Below are 17,295 nucleotides of genomic sequence, written 5' to 3'. Positions count from 1 at the left end.
CTGCTTCCTGCTCCTGCTTTCCAAAAGCTTTACAGAAACAGAGAGGAGGAAAAAGAGTAGGGAGAGAAGATACTAGAAAACATTACAGTTACAAGTTGAGATGGTGACAGGGAAGCTAGAGGGTGGTATAAGAAGTAAAAAAAATAGTAAGCGTGGATGGGGGCACTAGGAAGAGAGAGATGAGGCAGGAAGTGATGAAGGGATGGAGAAGGGAGGAGAGAGTTAGAGAGGGAGGAAGAGAGGTGAAAAGGAAGGAGGGAGAGCTTCAATAGGGCTTTTCCTCCAAACACCAATACAATGAAGTAGTGCGTAATTTCCCATGTCCCCCACACCCACACACACACACATACACACACACTTTGTTCACTGTATGCAGGTGGTTATATTTGAGTATTTTCCTTTATCTGTCATGGTTGATGTGTTCTGTGTGGGTGTGTGGTCTGACACTGCGAACAGCGCAGACAATATGCGTGTATGAGGAGAGGAGAAACCATAGGCAAAGAATGAGCAAAACAGTGCAGTAAAGATAAGGCAAGACTTGCAGAGGAAGAATATGTCTGTGAGTAACGAGAAATTAAAAGGAAAAAACACTCTTGATGAAAATGAGAATGCCAGACGAGAGAAAGTCACTCAAAATGCCTTTTTGTGCGTGTTGTGTATGTGTTATGTTTCCCTGTGAAAATGTGGATGTGCATAAATCATTCAACATGTGTTTTTGTGTGTGTGCGTGTGTGCGTGCATGCATGCACGAGTTGCTGGCCGATGGAGGGGTTTTGACGGGGCAGAGCGGAGCATTCCTGCTGGGTGGTGATGTCATGAGAACTAGCTCTGCGCTCGCAGACAGACAGCCCTGTTTATGTTCCCCTCCAGAGGAGAAACCGCACTGTGTGTCTGAGAGTGTGTGTGTGTGTGTGTGTGTGTGTGTGTGTGTGTGTGTGTGTGTGTGTGTGTGTGAGCATAAGCATGAATGTGTGTATCTCTGTCTGACTGTGTTATTGGCTCATGGGGGAGGTGGGGAAGCCGAGAGGCACTCGAGAGGGTCTACTTTCCCCTGCCGCTCGGGGAGAGGGAACCACTTACTGATGCCTTCCTCTGAAACATACACACAGAAAGAGGAAGTTTCTCATGTTTTTCAGAGCACAGTAGCTGCATAGCCAGACTGTGCTGCTGTGAGTGATTGCCCTCTGCTTCTAAACAGTCTCCTAAGGGAGGCAAAATTCTTTGGAGTATAATAACAAAGCTTGGGTCAGCTAATGACAACAGTACCACACAGCAAACACACATGAACCTATTAAAAATGCATTATTGTTCACTCTGTTGAATAACCTGGAAAATGTGTGCATTCTTGTGGGTCAGGCCAAGCACTTAATTGGGACATGCTGAGACCTTGGCTGTATGAAACCAATTGCAAAAGTAGGTCAAAGATTTTTTGATTGAATATCTGAAAATATTTCCAAGCAATTGCACTCAATTTGTTTTCCCATCTAAAGTGTGCATACCCATGCAAATATCTCGTCTAGATTTAAGGGGGGTTACCTGTAAACTTTGCATCAACCAGTGAAATGGAAATTAAATAGGGAAGTTTAGAGAAGTGTTGTGAGAACTAGCCCCAGCAATCATGTTTTGAGAAACCGAGATACTGCTAGTATGGCTGTCTTTGTGTATGCGGTCATGGTATAGTGATTTCCCTTGTGATAGTGAAATGTGATCTTCAGTCTTCGCAGCTCAGTGATTTGTGATTCATAGATCATTCTCTCACACTTAACGCACAGAGCAACATAGCAAAACCATCCAAACTCAGTCTGCACGCATCTAAGATCATAAAGAACTCTTTTCAACCATGTGAATACCTGCCAGTGAGGAATAGCTGAGAGGGTTAGTGTTGTTATTATCATAACTCTGTGGCACACGGGCCCACTTTAGTAGCTTGGGTAACTCCTCCACATGCAGTCACGCTTTGGAGGCAGCCGTGCTTGCTCACATGGGATATTGCAAATGAGTCCTTTTGGCAGAAACCCAAATTTTTTCTTTTTTGGTGTTGGATTTGAAGGGTTCTTTTTTTTTTTGTACTGTGACCTGATTGCTGCGACTTCCAGGAGAGAGAACTGTTTGATTGTAGGTTTAAGCCTAGAATACCTGGCTTACATCAGTTTTTGTGGAGGCAGACAACTTAAAAGACTACCGTGGAGCCTGTCTTCTGTTTACTGATTGATTCAAGACTGGTTATTACCTTGTTGTTGTCATTGTGCTAAATTTTATTCCAGTTTAATTCCATTGCCAGACAGCACTGTAGCACCCAGCCTTAGACTTGAGAAAATTAGAAACTGAAGATGTATGTTTCTGTACGTGGGGGGCAGATTTTTAACAGGTTTAGGACACCAGTATAATGTCTAGAAGACATTTGACATTTATAAAACAATACTTGAGTATAAAAGGTACCTCATTATAGGTAGGTTTGCGCTTTAATAACAGCATCCCCCATTGACATGAGGGAGTTTTAGGAAGCACATCATGCTGTCCTTCCCTGCTGTGCTTTTGCTAATGTTAGGTTATTAACTGCATAATTTTAGCTACCTTTCAGCTCATGATTGCTGTCTCTCCGCATGATGAATGTGTGTGGTCTGTTGTTGATGTGCTTAGAGTCGCACAAGAGTAGGAGTATTGAAATGCTGTGGTTGTATGTGCCTTCCTGTCTCCTGTTTAAACTTTCATGACTGGTGAGTGTAAATAAAAATATGGAAGCTGTTAGAATATAGTTGGAGTCAAGAAAAGGTGAATGCTCCATGAGTTCCAGGTTTTGTACAATTTTACTGTGTGCAGGATATGTACTTTCTGATGTAAAATGCACCTCAGATCCTGGACAACTGGAGCCCTGCTGGATTTTATTCTGTTCCCTTCGCACCTTCAGTTTCATGAGAATGTATTTAATGTGACTGAAAGGATAGAACACCAGCAACACTGGAAACCTCTGAACCTATCTCTCCCTGGGTTTGAACATGCTGTGTGTTAGCTCAAGGTGTAAATTGAGGTTAGAGTTTGACTTAGGCTGTCCACAATGCATTGAAATCAGTGCAATATTCTTACGAGGATAACTATGCAGACCTGTGGGGGTGTGTGCAGTTTCCGAGAGTGAGTTGTGTCAACAATTAGATTTAAACCTCATGGAGACTGAGATAATAGATGGTAACCCCCCCGCCCCGCAGAGTCTATGGTTTGTGAACTTACCCGCTGTAGTCTGTGTGTTTGCATGTTATGCTGATGCCCCTGCGATGTATTGCTGTTTTTCTAACTCATCTCTGTGTTCTTTGGGAACCTTGGACTTGGTCGGCACACAGACACACACACACTTTTTTGTTCTCGCTGTCTTCTCTCTTACTCACAGTCAGATTAAAGTGAAAGTCCTTGTGGGGTGGGAATAGTCACAGGCAGACACCCCCCCTACCCCCAGGGAGCAAAGAGGTAGAAGGCTGAAGGGGTCAGGCTACTTGGCCTGGGAAAGGCCTGAAAGAGCAAAATAGAAAGGGGGGGGTAGATAGATAGAGAGGGTAGATGGGTGGATTGATAGAAATCAGAAGAGAAGAGACCAAAGAGAGTACAATGAAGAGGAACAAACACAGAGCAACAGAGTGAAAGATGAAGATGAGAGAGAAGGGGAAATAAAATAAGACTGGAAGCCAAGATTTTATACTTCTAAGCTACTAAGAGACATACAGTATATAAAAGGGATGGAAAATTAGACCAGCAGTAGGTAAAAAAAAAAAAAAGATGATGATGATGATACTTGCGTCATTTTCCCATTTCCTCCTCCTCCTCTCTCAGCCGAAGGAAAGCCAGAAGCCAGTGTGTAATGTTTCTCACAGGAACTGCATCCTAGCATTTTAACCAATACCATGAAGTCTGCATGCATGTGTTCTTATCCATACTCTCTAGAGACAAGCAGCATTGCATATACATATACCAAATTCAGTATAAACAAAGCAAATAAGTGCGAGCAGTTTTGATACATAGGTCGGCTGCAGTAATGTTTTTTTGATTTCTACAGAACCGTGTATTCAAGCTGTGATGATGACGGCAAGAATCACATCTCTGACATCCAGGATGCAGTGAGGCTGCATAAAAAAAACAAAAATAAAAGAATCCTTTTATCTAAATAACCAAATGATGATAAGAGTAACCTGAATTCATAAAACAAAGTTGGCATGTCCTTAATAATGAAGATAGAGAAAGACTGCACCATCTGCAGAGATCCATGCAATAAGGTGATGATAAACATAATTAAAGGTCAAAAAAGTAATAATGAATGAATGAATTTCAGTTTACAAAAGAATCAGCCTAAAACTGAAAAGTTGTTATCTCATAGCTATTTTTGAGTTTTTGAATGCCAGTCATTCCAGTCATTTCAATCCTGAACTTGTGTGAACATCCAGTCTGAATAGTGTGCTTTCAGAGGTGACTGTTGTGTGACTGGGTGTGTGATGGTGTAGTATCAATGTGCTACTAGGGTGTGAGTGTTTGTGGTTAAGGGTGTAGTCTTTTCGCATGGGACGCTGCTACCTAGTCACTGTAGGATTGTTAAAAGTGTGTGGGTGTGGGTGTGTGGTTGTGTGTGGGTGAGAAGGAGAATCTTCGGTATGTCCCACAAACTCCAACCATTCATGAATTAATGTGGCATCTCAAGCCATCCCCTTTGTTACCAATGGAAACCAGAGGTGACTGGAGTGCCTGAGTACCTGTCTATCTCGATGATCCCATGGACCTCCTACACACACACACTCGCGCACACACACACACACACACACACACACAGGCCTCCTTGGATGCAGGGAGCCCTTTCTTTCTTTCTTTCCCTCCATTTTCCTGCTGTCTATTTTGGTCAACTGGTGGCCCGTTCCCACAGTGCTGCTGTTCCCATGGTTATCGCTGCGGAGATAGCGAATGGGGGTTGGGGCGGTGGTGGGCTTGACAGAGAGCGGGAGAGACAGCGTTGCTCTGTTCTAAGAGATAGGGGACTGTAGAGGAGGCGGGGGTGAGGTGGGGTGGACTGGTGGTGGTTGGGGGGGGGGGGGGGTTGAATGAAGGGTATGGGGTTGAATGTGTGTGAGTGTGTGTGATGTGTAGCTCCCATAACCATCACAGGTGGCCCAAGAGGATTCACCCCATATGGATTTTCCTTGGATGTATTATGTTTAATTGAATTTAATAGTAGGTGATAATATATCTTCTGTATCGTTAAAACTGCTAATTAAAATTAAAAAGATCCAATAACATTTTATGTATTTAAAAGCTGTCCATCATATTAAATGATGCAGGCTTGCATATACTGTATTTTTCATAGAAGTTCAATGTCAGCCTCAGATGTCAACATATGCGTTTTAATCTCATGTGAGACCTCCTTCAGAGGGTAGATGCTACTTCCTGAGATTGAGAAATGAGGTGTGGTGCTCAAAGAGAGGTGGCAAAGGAAGTGGAGGGGAAGGGTAGAGGGGGGTGAGGGCCAGCGAAAGGAGGGAGCGCGGGAGGGAGTGCAGGGCTCAGAAAGAGGGACGGATCCAGTTCCCACACTTCTAATTACTGTGTCACTGGAGACTGAAAGGGGACTGCCCCTGGCCCTAGGGAATTTGCTGGGGCCGGTCGCAGAGAGGGAGCAGCGTTGGAGGGAGGGAAGAGGACAGAGGAGAGGAGGGGAGGAAGGGAAGGAAGGGTGGAATTAAAGAGCGTGTATGACACAGGAACTCTCTCCATCGTCTTTTCTTTTGGTTTTACCTCATTGCATTCACACTAGAGGTGAACTCCTTCACCACAAGTCCCCTCCCCTCCTCTGTCCTAATACCCCAACCTCTCACCTCCGACCCACTTCTCCCTGACCCTCCCTTACCCTCCTCCAACCTCAGTCCTCTCTTTCCCTTCAGCCTTTGTGTACTGCTTCCTTTTTACCCCCGTACCCCTTCTTTTTTTACCTCCCCCTCTACCTCTCTGCATTACTTAATGCTATGTTCCTCCCCTGTGTCTCCTGTTGACATGAACAAGGCTACCAGAGACACTTTGAAGTTAGTTTGAGTACACACACACACACACACACACACACACGCACACACACGCACTGATGTCTTGTTCTGCATCATTATTGCCACTTAACCCTGAGCCCTTTCCCTCTTTTATTTGCCTTTATCTTACCCTTCCATAGCTTGTCCATTGTGAGGTGTATGTGTGTGTCCACAAGCTCAGCAGTGGTTTGATAACAGTCTGAAGCAGTAATGATGGTACTATCTTGCTCAGCATCTCTTTTCATTATGTCATGGACCACTTGGTTATTTGTGGCGCCTATAAAACCACATCATAGCACAGCTTACTATCTTTATGCTTTTCTTGAGATAAACACTTGCTTTTTGGGTGTGCACACGTTGTTTCCTCCTTGAATCTGTTTACTGCTGAACAAAATTTGATGTTGAAGGTTTGGGGTGTGAGTCTGATATAATTGACTTCAACTGCTCTGATTGTGTGTTTTTCTTAGGATTTTAACTCACTACTTTGAGTAAAAAAAATGGAATAAAAACATAGATGAATGCATGAACTATAAATTGTGCTCAGTACTGCTTTAGGTGCCATTGCTGTATCTGAAATTACTTTTTAAGATGATAAAGGATGTTGTTATCTCATTTAGTCTACCCACTTATTCAGCAAATTGCACCAAAATGAGAGACCACACTTTTTTCATTTGAATCCTTCATGGGTGACATATAAACAAAGACCAGCCCAAACCTGTGTGAATCTGGCTGGCAGTGTCTCAAGCTGCAGATTTAGACAGGATATCTGCCACTCTGAGTGAAATCAAAATGTATGATGAAATACTGGAGATGTTCCTGTTCTCTACAGCTCAGCTGGAAAGACAAATACTCAGAGAATAAGGCTGCATCCGCACTGATACATTTTCAGTTTAAAGGGCATAACTTTTTCCTATCTTTGTACCTTGCCTCTCACCACCCCACCATTTTAAAACTCCTAAAACGAAGATGTTTGAAAGCACCGCCGACCCTATTTTGGTTTGAAAACTCTACAGTTACATTTTAGTCTGGACAAGCAGACACGGATACTTTTTGAAGTCTTGATATGTTTCTTTCTGTTTCTGATATGTTTCTTTCTAATTTGTCACTCCCCTGTCTTTGTACCCTTTCCCGGAAGAAAATGTCAGTTAAATTTTGCATTTTATAATACTGCTGCTGCCCACATGTGCAGGAGACAAGGCATTATTCAAGCAATTTGTGACAATTCCTGTGTCCAAGAGTGTTATCAGTTAGGCCAGGAAGAAACGGTGCTCAAATAATTGTTCAAAAGCAGCCACGTTTGCCTGCTTCATAATTATTAATAGTCCTTTATTTCAGGAAAAATTATCTGTTACCTATGTATCAGCCCCGGTAGCTAATAGAATAGAAAGTAAAGTAATAGAAGGTAAAAATAAAAGTCAGTCAATAAATATGTGCATGTGAACGGTCTTGGTGATATGTATTTTCAAGTGTGTTATATGGATGGAGATTATCTGTGAAACGATGCATTACTGCTGGGAGGATGTTGTTTTTTGTTTTGAATCTCTGTTTTAAAATGAAAACATTTTAGACTAACCAAGACTATAAAGTGATGATCTTGGTTATTTTTAGCCATTGTCTAATACTTCACATGTGTTTGTTGCTATGGAACTCCCACATCTGGTTACACACATTAATGCATTTGACTCTTGAACCGGTGGACACGAAGACCAGTATGTAAAATGATTTGCTGCTACCCCATCCTGACACCTTGTCTGTCAGAAAAGCCATGTGGGAGACTCGTTTTTTTCCCCCCTCACCGCTCCCCAGGAGAGAACAGACCAGAGCAGCAGCAGCCACCACTGTCAATATTTACAGTCCTGGATGAATCGCTCTGCATTACAATAACATTCCCTGCGTGCCTCTGCATCAAGAAGAGATGAGGGAAAAAAAGGAAAAGGGAGAGAAGGGATGACGGGGGGGCGGGGGGGCTGGAGGGTGAAATATGTGCCAGCAGAGATAAACGCTGAGTAGAGGAATCTGCTGGTGGCTCTCCCATGACGGGACTGTCTGTATGTTTGTGCGTGTGTGTGCGCAGATGTAGTTCAGGTTGATGGACTCAGGTTGACTGGGTGTAATTTCAGTTTGCAGTGTGTGGGTGTAATGACAGTTTGAGAACTGTTAGCGCATGTCAAGGGAAACTGGATGTCGTAACAATATTGGGTTGAATGGGCGCATTGAAGGAATGGGAAAAATTTGCATATTTAGACAGTTTAGCGTGTAAGTGTGTGTAAACGTCACACTGACTAGGGAGAACATCTGAAGCAGCAAGTCCACCTCCAAGACAAATGTTAATGGACAGTTGCATGGTTGCTCTGTATTTGCTTGAACCAGTTGTCTTTATGGCACATAGGATGGCGCCATAAAAGCCACCATTTGTCTCCTCAACAATCATATTTTGCAAAAGAAAACAGGGAGAGAAGGATCTCATGGTTTCCTAAAACTTATGCACTCAAGCATTCAGAGCTTTCCCAGTTTATTCTTGTACAAAGTAACAATTCAGAATACTGTTACGTCTCATGTACGACCCTACAAGTAAGGATTGTCTGTAATTTCTCAGAGTGTGATTCAGTGGAGCTCCTTCTAACACTCCAACATTCAGTTGACTTTCCTAAAAGCGAAAGATTGGCAATCGAGGAGCTGCTGTACATCCAGCAGCTGTTTGGCATAATGGCATAATGAATGACAATCAGTTGATTATTAAAATAGTCCCAGATCAGTCAGCTGGCATTGTGTGAACTTTGGCCCATATGCTCTCCATAAATCAGCCACTGGAATTTCTTAGACATCCCGTTTAGGTGAACTTTGGAATTACTGAACACTTGTTCGTTGTCACCTAACCCAACACTGACATGTGAGTTAACTGCCACAGTTGAACACCACAGTATGACATGTGATGAATGTCATAGTGGCAGAGAATACTGCCATTCCAACTTGTTGAAATTTAGTTGTTGTTTTTTTAACCCATAATACAATAAAGCAGCATATCAGTAAAGGCTGGCTGGTGGTTTAATCCAGCTTTTAAGTTTCTGAGATAAGCTGTTTTGATCCCTCTTCAAATCCCATTGCCCAGTGAGTAGCATTGTCAACGGACCTTTTCAGTACGTTGTTACCTCTCAGCTGTTTGGCTTAGACCGGCCCCAGCTATCTGGCATCTAAAGAGAAAGAGGGAAAAAAGAGTACTTGTAGAAGGAGAGAAAGAGGTGAGAGGTGAAAGACAGCTACAGCGAAGGGAACACTGAAAGGGGGTAGATGGTGCTTCAAGCAAGCCGCAGAACAAGAGAGAAGACATAGGTTCAAATGGAGAGTGGGAGAGATAGGGGCTGAGGTTAAAGGTTGAGTGGGTGAAACACAGAATGAACTGGCTGTGCCAAGCCAAGAGAAAGCATTGGTGCTATTTGTGGGACGGCTAGGCTGTTATCTGCAAGACTCTAGACTGTTATCTTCTTCATTACCTCTTTTAGTGAGCTCCAATAAAGGGAGCAAAGGAGGGAAGGGAGAAAAGGCAGAAATGTGGAGACCAAGTGGCGGGTAAGAAGATGGTTAAAAGTGGGCAACAAAGTTGACGAGAAGAACAAGAAACAAAAAGAGATTGAGCCGACAGTCAAACAGACTCAGGGATTGGAACTATTATATTCATAGGGAAAAAGATAGATGCTGGTGGATGAGTTCACACCCCCTCAACCCTTAGAGACTTGACTTGAGTAGAGCCCAAGGAGTAATTAAATGATACAGCATAAAATTTGATATTAAAAACGTGGTTGTTCTGATATTGATACCACTATTAGAAATGTCTCTGAGACTGTCCAAAATGCTGGATCGCGTAGTGTCAATTACATGTGTCTGTGCATCGAACTGAAGCTGTATAATTTATTTATTGGAAACGTGACCCTGCTACTTCCTAGCAGCATATTGTACACCTGTATGCAACTTATTAGATTTATTCCTACACAAGTAGCCAATATTCATACAGCAGGCTTATATTCTATGCAGCACAACTGAATGACATGCATCCCTGGGAAAATTAGAAATAACATGATGTGACTTATATAATTTGTGTTTCATGCAAGGTGAAATGAGTGCACACAAACATGAGTCAGGGAAGGGTGTGCATGTGTGTGTATGTGAGTTTTTACATCTTTTGCATTCCTGGTAAGTATGTGCGAGTGTGTATGGTTTGTACATGTGTGTGAGCGAAGTGAGTCAGAGAAAGGTGTGTGTGATGTCAAGCCCAGACAGGCTGTGCTGTGGTCCAAGTTCAGGTTGCTGTCAGGTGGTTGTGGTTAGTTAACAGAGCTGGTAATTACCTCAGAGTGTCCGGCTGAGACGCTGGCCAGATACCCTCAGGATACTGTGGGAAAGTACATTTAGTAGGTCATTGCCGTATTTCCCTCATGCTCCTGCTGCAGCAGAGAAGTGACCCCTCTTTCAGGTGTTCAGATACAGTATCTACAAGAAGAAGTTACTTTAAAACGTATGAAAGTCTGTTGATTTCATTTGTTTTCCAATGTGACAAATCACTGTTTTAAAATGAACTTCTAAACTAATAACCAGTTGTATTTTCCCGTGATTTATTTATTTATTTTCTTACTTACTAACTTATTTGTGGAATGCGTTCTCTCTGCCCATTACATACCAAAGAAACAGCATAGATGATGATGTGATAAAATAATACCTACAGCCAAGTTCAAACCTGTAGTAGGATGTTGTAGCTACTGAATAACAAGAATTTTTAAAGCGAGTGTTCCAATATGTGTTTTATCAGTAACAGGAATTTTATGACTCTCTCGCTTATTTGGTCACCGGCATTTCATTGGAGACAGACGGTTGGTTTCCAGGCTTCATTTTCCACTTAAAGATAACTTTATTTAATGTTTAACTCTGAAATGATGTCAGCTTTCACAGTGGGAAAGTGCTTAATGACGTCAACTGTTTCCACTGCTTTCTCATCCCTTCTGTCCAGCAAAGGAAAATTAAACCGGGTCACTTTTCCGCAGTTTGCATCCGTCAGTAAAAAAACATATGTGAGATTGTTCATCCCTGTTGGAAACTTTCCAAACCACCTAGCATGACCTTGGGCCTGTGTGAGACCGAAAAGAACAAGGTCAGTGTTTGTGGCCGCGTAGCTTCTGATTACTCATCATATCTACAGTAGTATGAGTCTGCTTTTTTCCTTTTCAGCTTGCCATCTCCCTTACAGTCAACCTACATTATTTCACAGCGCCAACAAAAAATTTCATATCTGCCCAACAGAATGATGGGTAATCATGATGGCAGAAGTCCCAGACGTGGGATGATGGGAGCAGGCAGTGAATCTCTGATGTTGATGTTGTATGTTTTATTTTTCCTTCCTTTGGAATATTGTAGTAGCTAAAAAAATATATGTGTATGTTTTAGACCATGGCAGCAGATTAACCTTATCTTGAACTTGAAACTCACATTGTGAAAGAAAAGACAACATCTTCCAAAGGAAACGATGGTGCACTTCTTGCTCTCCAGTCTCGCTCTTCTTCTCTCCGGTTCCCACGCTGCCCCTTACCTGACTTGCCACAATTTGAATCAAATCACTAGCGGCCAATTGGCTGCTCAGGCCATGTGACCTACATCGGCCCTAAAAGCACTGCCTTTTGAGATTGGTCTAGGATTTTCCCATGGGAGCTGCCTACAGAACCAGTGTAGTGTGTGTGTGTGTGTGCGTTTGAGAACGTTAGGGAAAAATCTCCCCACAGCCCTCCCTCTCTCTTTCCCCTCCCTCTCTTTCCTACCTCCTCTCCACTATCCCCCTTTCTCTCTTCTTTTTTCCACCACCTCCCATCCTTTGAAACACAGTATCACACGTTAGATAGCTTTTGTTGTCACGACAAGGAGCATTCTCTCTCTGGCATGGCCACGGAGTGTGAGAATGAAGGAGGTTCCCCTGAAAAACACAGAAAGAACAAAAGACAAAGTAATGCGGCTATGTAGCAACTGCCTAAATCTTTATAGAGTTAAATAAATAAAGATAAGAAATAATGTTTTGGTTTATTGGTTGTCAGTTTAAAGCCAGTATTGAAATATAATTTGCTATGTTTGCAAATGCTGTTGAACTGTGAGCAAAAACCAGGATCCATAGTCGGTACATTTGGTGCCATAAGAAGCGAGTTGTGGTTAGTGAAGATATGCATCTCAAAGACGTGTTTAAAGCAAAAATCAACATGGCAGTGTGGATCAGCTGCGGGCATCAGTTCCAGAAAAAGTCTAAAAAGCCAGGCTGACCAACCTGCACAGAATGTGCTGAGTGAAGCCGTGCATCTTTATGATCACAAACATATTTTGCCTGTGCAAACATGCCAAATTTGAATTGGTTTGACAATAAATTCAGTCTTAAGTCTTTCTGTGTCGCAGGACGTGCAGGAGCTGCAGAGACAGCACCTTTACCTTTGTGTTTCCTAGGCTCTAGTTTTAGTCTAGTTTTTTAAGGTGTAATATGTAAAAATTGGTACCTGTTGAAGGTCACTCCAAAAATATAGTATAGTATATAGTCTCATCTGCTATCTATGACTGTTGCTGTTAGCTGCCATTAGCTAGTTAGCTCAGTTAGTTGTGCTACTAGTGGCCCTATTAGCTGATTGTATTCTACCTAGAGTAGGGCTGCAACTAACTATTAATTTGAACATTGTTTAATCTGCCAAGTATTTTGATGATTTATCATTTAGTCTGTGAAATGTGAAAAAAAAATGCTCATTACAGTCTGTCAGAGCCCAAAGTGATCTTTCAGAATCGCCTCTTTTGTCCAATCAACAGTCCAAAACCCGAAGACTTTACAGTTACTACAAGAAATGACAAAGAAAAGCATTTAAGAAGCTGGAACCAACAAATTTGCTTGAAGTGATTAATCATCACAATAATTGGCAATTCATTTTCTTTTGATTGATTGATATTGGCAACACTAATCTGGATCGCAACCTGTATGAATACTTTCTCTCTTGACATTTTGTGTGTTCATTTTGCTTATTCATAAGACTAAAGGAAATTTGAGACTTAGTAAAGTAACATCTCCTACTATACTATTACTGGAGTATCACCTGTTGAAGCACAAAGTGGCGTTACGATCCAGCATGGGCTACGGCTACGTGGTTAGCATGCTAAAATCAGTGAATGTTTTGACCTTATATTCTTACATACATGTTAAATATTCCGCTTTTAAGAGGTGCTGTGGAAAAATCAAGCTTTCTCTCCGGCAGAAAGGCAAATGATCCTGTCCCTCCCAGCTTCAAAACTTAGATGAAGGCACAGAGCCACCATCTGTGTTCAGTCACATATTTGGGCCACCACAATACTTCCCCACTTCATCCGCGTATGTTTTGTAATTGCCATTTCCCTGAGAAACATTATGCACATGAAGCACTGATGATTCATAAATAGATTTTTATTTGCATGTCTGTTAATATCACACTTCAGTAGCAAGGCTACATCTTTCATAATGCAGTTACTAAATTTTGATCATTTCACTTTGTTCGCAACTTCCTTTGCTTTATTTATCTAATAGATCTCTGCAGGATCTTTGCACTTGTAGATAGCTGTGTTTTGATTAATTATACATTGAATTATCTCCATTCAGGTTGCGTGTGTTTGAGATGGTGTGCGTGTGTGCCTGCCGGCCTGTGGCTTAGCCTTGAGAGTTCAGAGCAGGTTCTGGCTTGCTCAACTCTGGGAAACTTTGAGCTGAGCAAATAGCTGGGTCTGTTTTCCTGGCTGCAGCCATGCTTGTATGTGTGAGCCATGTGTATGCGCTGTGAGCACTTGTATGCATGTGGTTTTTGCGCACTGTAGTGTTGCCTGTGTGAATTGTTTAAGTGTTTTGTCTGTGCGGTGAGCTTGTGTGTATGTATGTCTGTGTGTGTGTGTGTGTGTGTGCGTGTGTGGGTAAGGCAGAATACAAAGAGGAGAATACAGAATGTACTGAGGGAGAGATGAGCTTCATTCCCACAGGCAAGACAGGAGATGACACCTCTGCTATTCCCACACCTCCACTGTCTCGTCGCTTTCTCTTGTCCTGACCTCAGTTACCGCAGAGGCAAACACCTCTCTGCATGTGCACACACAGGAGTGGACATACTTTTTCTGACCTGCAGTCTTCATTAAACTTCTCCCAAGTGGAGAGAAGCAAGCTGTCCTCAATCCTTGCTTTGTTAGGTCTGCAATTGTGATTTGATTTACGGCCCAGCTCTAAGTGGAATGCTGTTTGCTGGGTGGAGCTCAGGTGTGTTGACAAGGCTTTTAGCACTGACATGCTGTCAGGATCTCTTACAGACGAGTGTGTGTGCGCACGTTAGGGGCCGGCGAACAAGAGGTCACTAATGTCCCACCCGGGAGACCTTTAGTATGGAGAGGGAAAGGACAGCATGGACATGTGAATGTTACTGAGGCGTAAATGCTGTCTACGCACACACACTCTGATCTGATCTTTCTGTAGCACTTAGCCTCTTTCGCCCCAAAGCAGCCGCTAAGGAAATGTTTCTGTATGCCATTTGTTTGAATGGGTCAGCACAAGTTTTCAGGCTCTGCGACTCTGGTCTACACCTGGTTTCTATCACAGGCCTCATACTTTTCAACATGAACAGGGAACTCTGAACACTACGCTGCACTGCTGCTACGTGGCTGAGACGGCTAATAGTCGCTATATGCTGTAGCACGTTTGAGGGTTTTGTGTGTTTCCAGCTAAGTGCTTGTCAGATTGTCAAACAGCTTAAGAAGCTATTTGTTTACAGTTCCATCCTCCTTCTCATTCATCAGACTTTTGCTCCCAGTGTTGGCTTTGCAGTCATGCTGCCAGCTCTTTTGTTTGTGCTGCCTAATTTTTTTATTTTTTTCCCCCCTGTTCTGACACAAATCTTGGGTGGCCAGGTTTTTTCAGAGGTGCAGCCCTATTGGCTGATTAGTTTTTGAGTCACAGTAAGATATGTGATCAATACTCACACTTGACTTTATTAATCCTGTACAAATCCAGTTAAGTTAGCTAGTGGGCGGTGAATGGCCAGTGCCTGCTGCACTGAATAATATCTGAGGCACTGAGCTGTAAACGATAGAGCCCGATGAGTGATCTTTACATATGCGCACAAATAATTTGTTCGCTTTGGTTTTGAAATTATTTTTGGCTTCAGTTAATTTTATTCTCTCTCAAATTCCTATTTTTGTTTCATGATTGGATAGAGAAGAACAAACAACAAAGTTTATGGTTTTATGGTTGGTTTATGTCAAACAAATCCGACAGACAGCGTAAAGGAGAACTGACTTTTTTAAATTTCCTCTTTTTTTCCCTCTTCAAGATATTTTTTGATTTAGTGAAAGCTCTTGAAAACAGTTCCTTTAACCCCGCTTCTGATGACTGAATGTTTTCATCTGTTTGTCCAGGCATGTAACAGTGATCAGTACGTGGCAGTGCCTGCAAAGGACATGGTCAGGATGCTTAAACAAAAGGGTCAGTCAAACCACAAAATATCACGGAAGTGGTTTTATTTTCTGTCCATTCCTTATGATGCTGAGTAGAATATAACAGAATGCCTCTTCCATGTACTACTCATCTGTTTCCATGCAGTTTTGAACTTGCTATGGCTGACCTAACTCTAATAAAGTCATTAAGTTTTAGAATTTTGTTTGCAGGATTTTTGCAGGACCAGGACAACGCTGACCACATACGACAACAGGATGAGGAGATGACCCCCAGTGTGACCCCTGACCTCCCCAGGTATGCCCTTCAGTGTCAGTGGGCCCCCCTTTCAGATCTGGATCCCGACACCCTGACTTTTCCCGGGGGGGCATCCATACAGCTCCACACCGTGCCTCCCAGCCTCCTGTCGAGGATACCACTCTTCTACGTCTGCACCAGGTGTGGCAAGGTGTTCTGGGAAGGCTCTCACTACAGCCGTGTCCTTTCCATGTTTGAGGAGGTCTTCCACATAGCAGAAACTGAATCAGCTGCAGTGTCCGTTACAGCAGCTCAGCGTGACTGATATGTGTAGAGCTGCTATAATTAATTTGACACAAGTAACTGACATTTCTTTTAAAACCAACATTCAGATTCATCTTTTATACATTTACCATGCAGTCCAATTAAATCACCTCTTATACAGTGCATGCAGTTACATCTTTTGTCTTCCTAAAGTTCTTTTTAATTGTATAAGGTTTCATTGGTTTCAAATTCAGTCAACCAAAGACAGTGTTCTCACGTGGTTATTTTTTGTTGTATTCACCGTTATAAGATGGCACATCCATCGTGATTTACATTTTGGATCCTATTGAAATCATCTGAATTGTAATACATTTATTCCTCAAGAACTCTTTCACTCAGCTGGGAATCATATCATCAGCCTACAGAGTGCACTAAGCAAATGTTGGTCCATTTAACACTTTCTGGGGTCGTATTTTGTGGCATCTTTTTAAAAATTTCATTTTTGATTTAAGAGCTGCATTTAAATGATAACAGGACTCGTTTTCTTTGCCTTTTTAGCAGTTCATTGTGCTTTAGCAGTCTGTGTTTACATTTGTGTAACTTTCAGTTATTTAGCTGGAAGGTGAATAAGTAGTAATAAACAGATTTTCATGTAATAATCTGTGAGAGGTCATAATTGCTTCTGTCAGTCTGCCAGTATGTTTCAGGATTTGGAAAACAGATGGTAATGGACTAAGAGGGGGCAGACTGATGAGATCATCTAAGCTTCACTGATGGCCGTCAGGTGTAACACTAACAGTGTGGGGGTTTCCTGCCCTGAAGCTGAAGAGCAGACAGGTCACGGAGTAACCCAACACACACACCGCCTGAATCTCTTCATATTTTCTCATACCCCTTCTTTCTAACTCTGCTGTCCTCTGTTAACAAATCCCACACTGGATTTGTGTAATTGCAGAAAATGAGATTGCCCCAAAGGATTTTAAGAGATCTAATGTGGAAAAGTCTGTAATTAAAGATGTTCAGCTTTTTTTTTCTTTTCTTTTTTTTGGGGGGGGATAAGTACGTTTTTTGAAACTACATTGAAAAGGCTCACTTTTATAAAACTCTCATAAAACCTAAGCTAAGCATAACCAGATGTGCACTGATCACTTAGCATGCATCAAAAAAGCCGCGTTAATTTCCAAAGACAGATCATACTATGAATCACTTGGGTTAAGATGTGTAATTTGGAAGAAGCTTTTCAACATCACCTCTGAATAGCAAGTCAGGACCAGTACATGTAAG

The 17,295-nt window shown here is 42.3% G+C and overlaps 1 protein-coding gene across 2 annotated transcripts in view; it reads left to right on the top strand.

Moving 5' to 3' along the window:
• exd3 (exonuclease 3'-5' domain containing 3) overlaps positions 1–16,670 on the top strand; it is a 35,936-nt gene extending 19,266 nt beyond the window's left edge. For both annotated transcript variants that reach the window (XM_046375026.1, XM_046375025.1), the window contains exons 20-21: positions 15,474–15,540; positions 15,723–16,670. In XM_046375026.1, coding sequence (XP_046230982.1) covers positions 15,474–15,540; positions 15,723–16,072 — 417 coding nt within the window. In that variant the 3' untranslated portion in view covers positions 16,073–16,670. The remainder of the gene's footprint in view (positions 1–15,473; positions 15,541–15,722) is intronic.
• The last annotated feature ends 625 nt before the right edge of the window (positions 16,671–17,295 follow it).

Source organism: Scatophagus argus, chromosome 20, assembly GCF_020382885.2.
Source record: "Scatophagus argus isolate fScaArg1 chromosome 20, fScaArg1.pri, whole genome shotgun sequence".
NCBI classification, from domain to species: Eukaryota; Metazoa; Chordata; class Actinopteri; family Scatophagidae; genus Scatophagus; species Scatophagus argus.
This window is presented reverse-complemented; position numbering and strand designations above follow the sequence as displayed.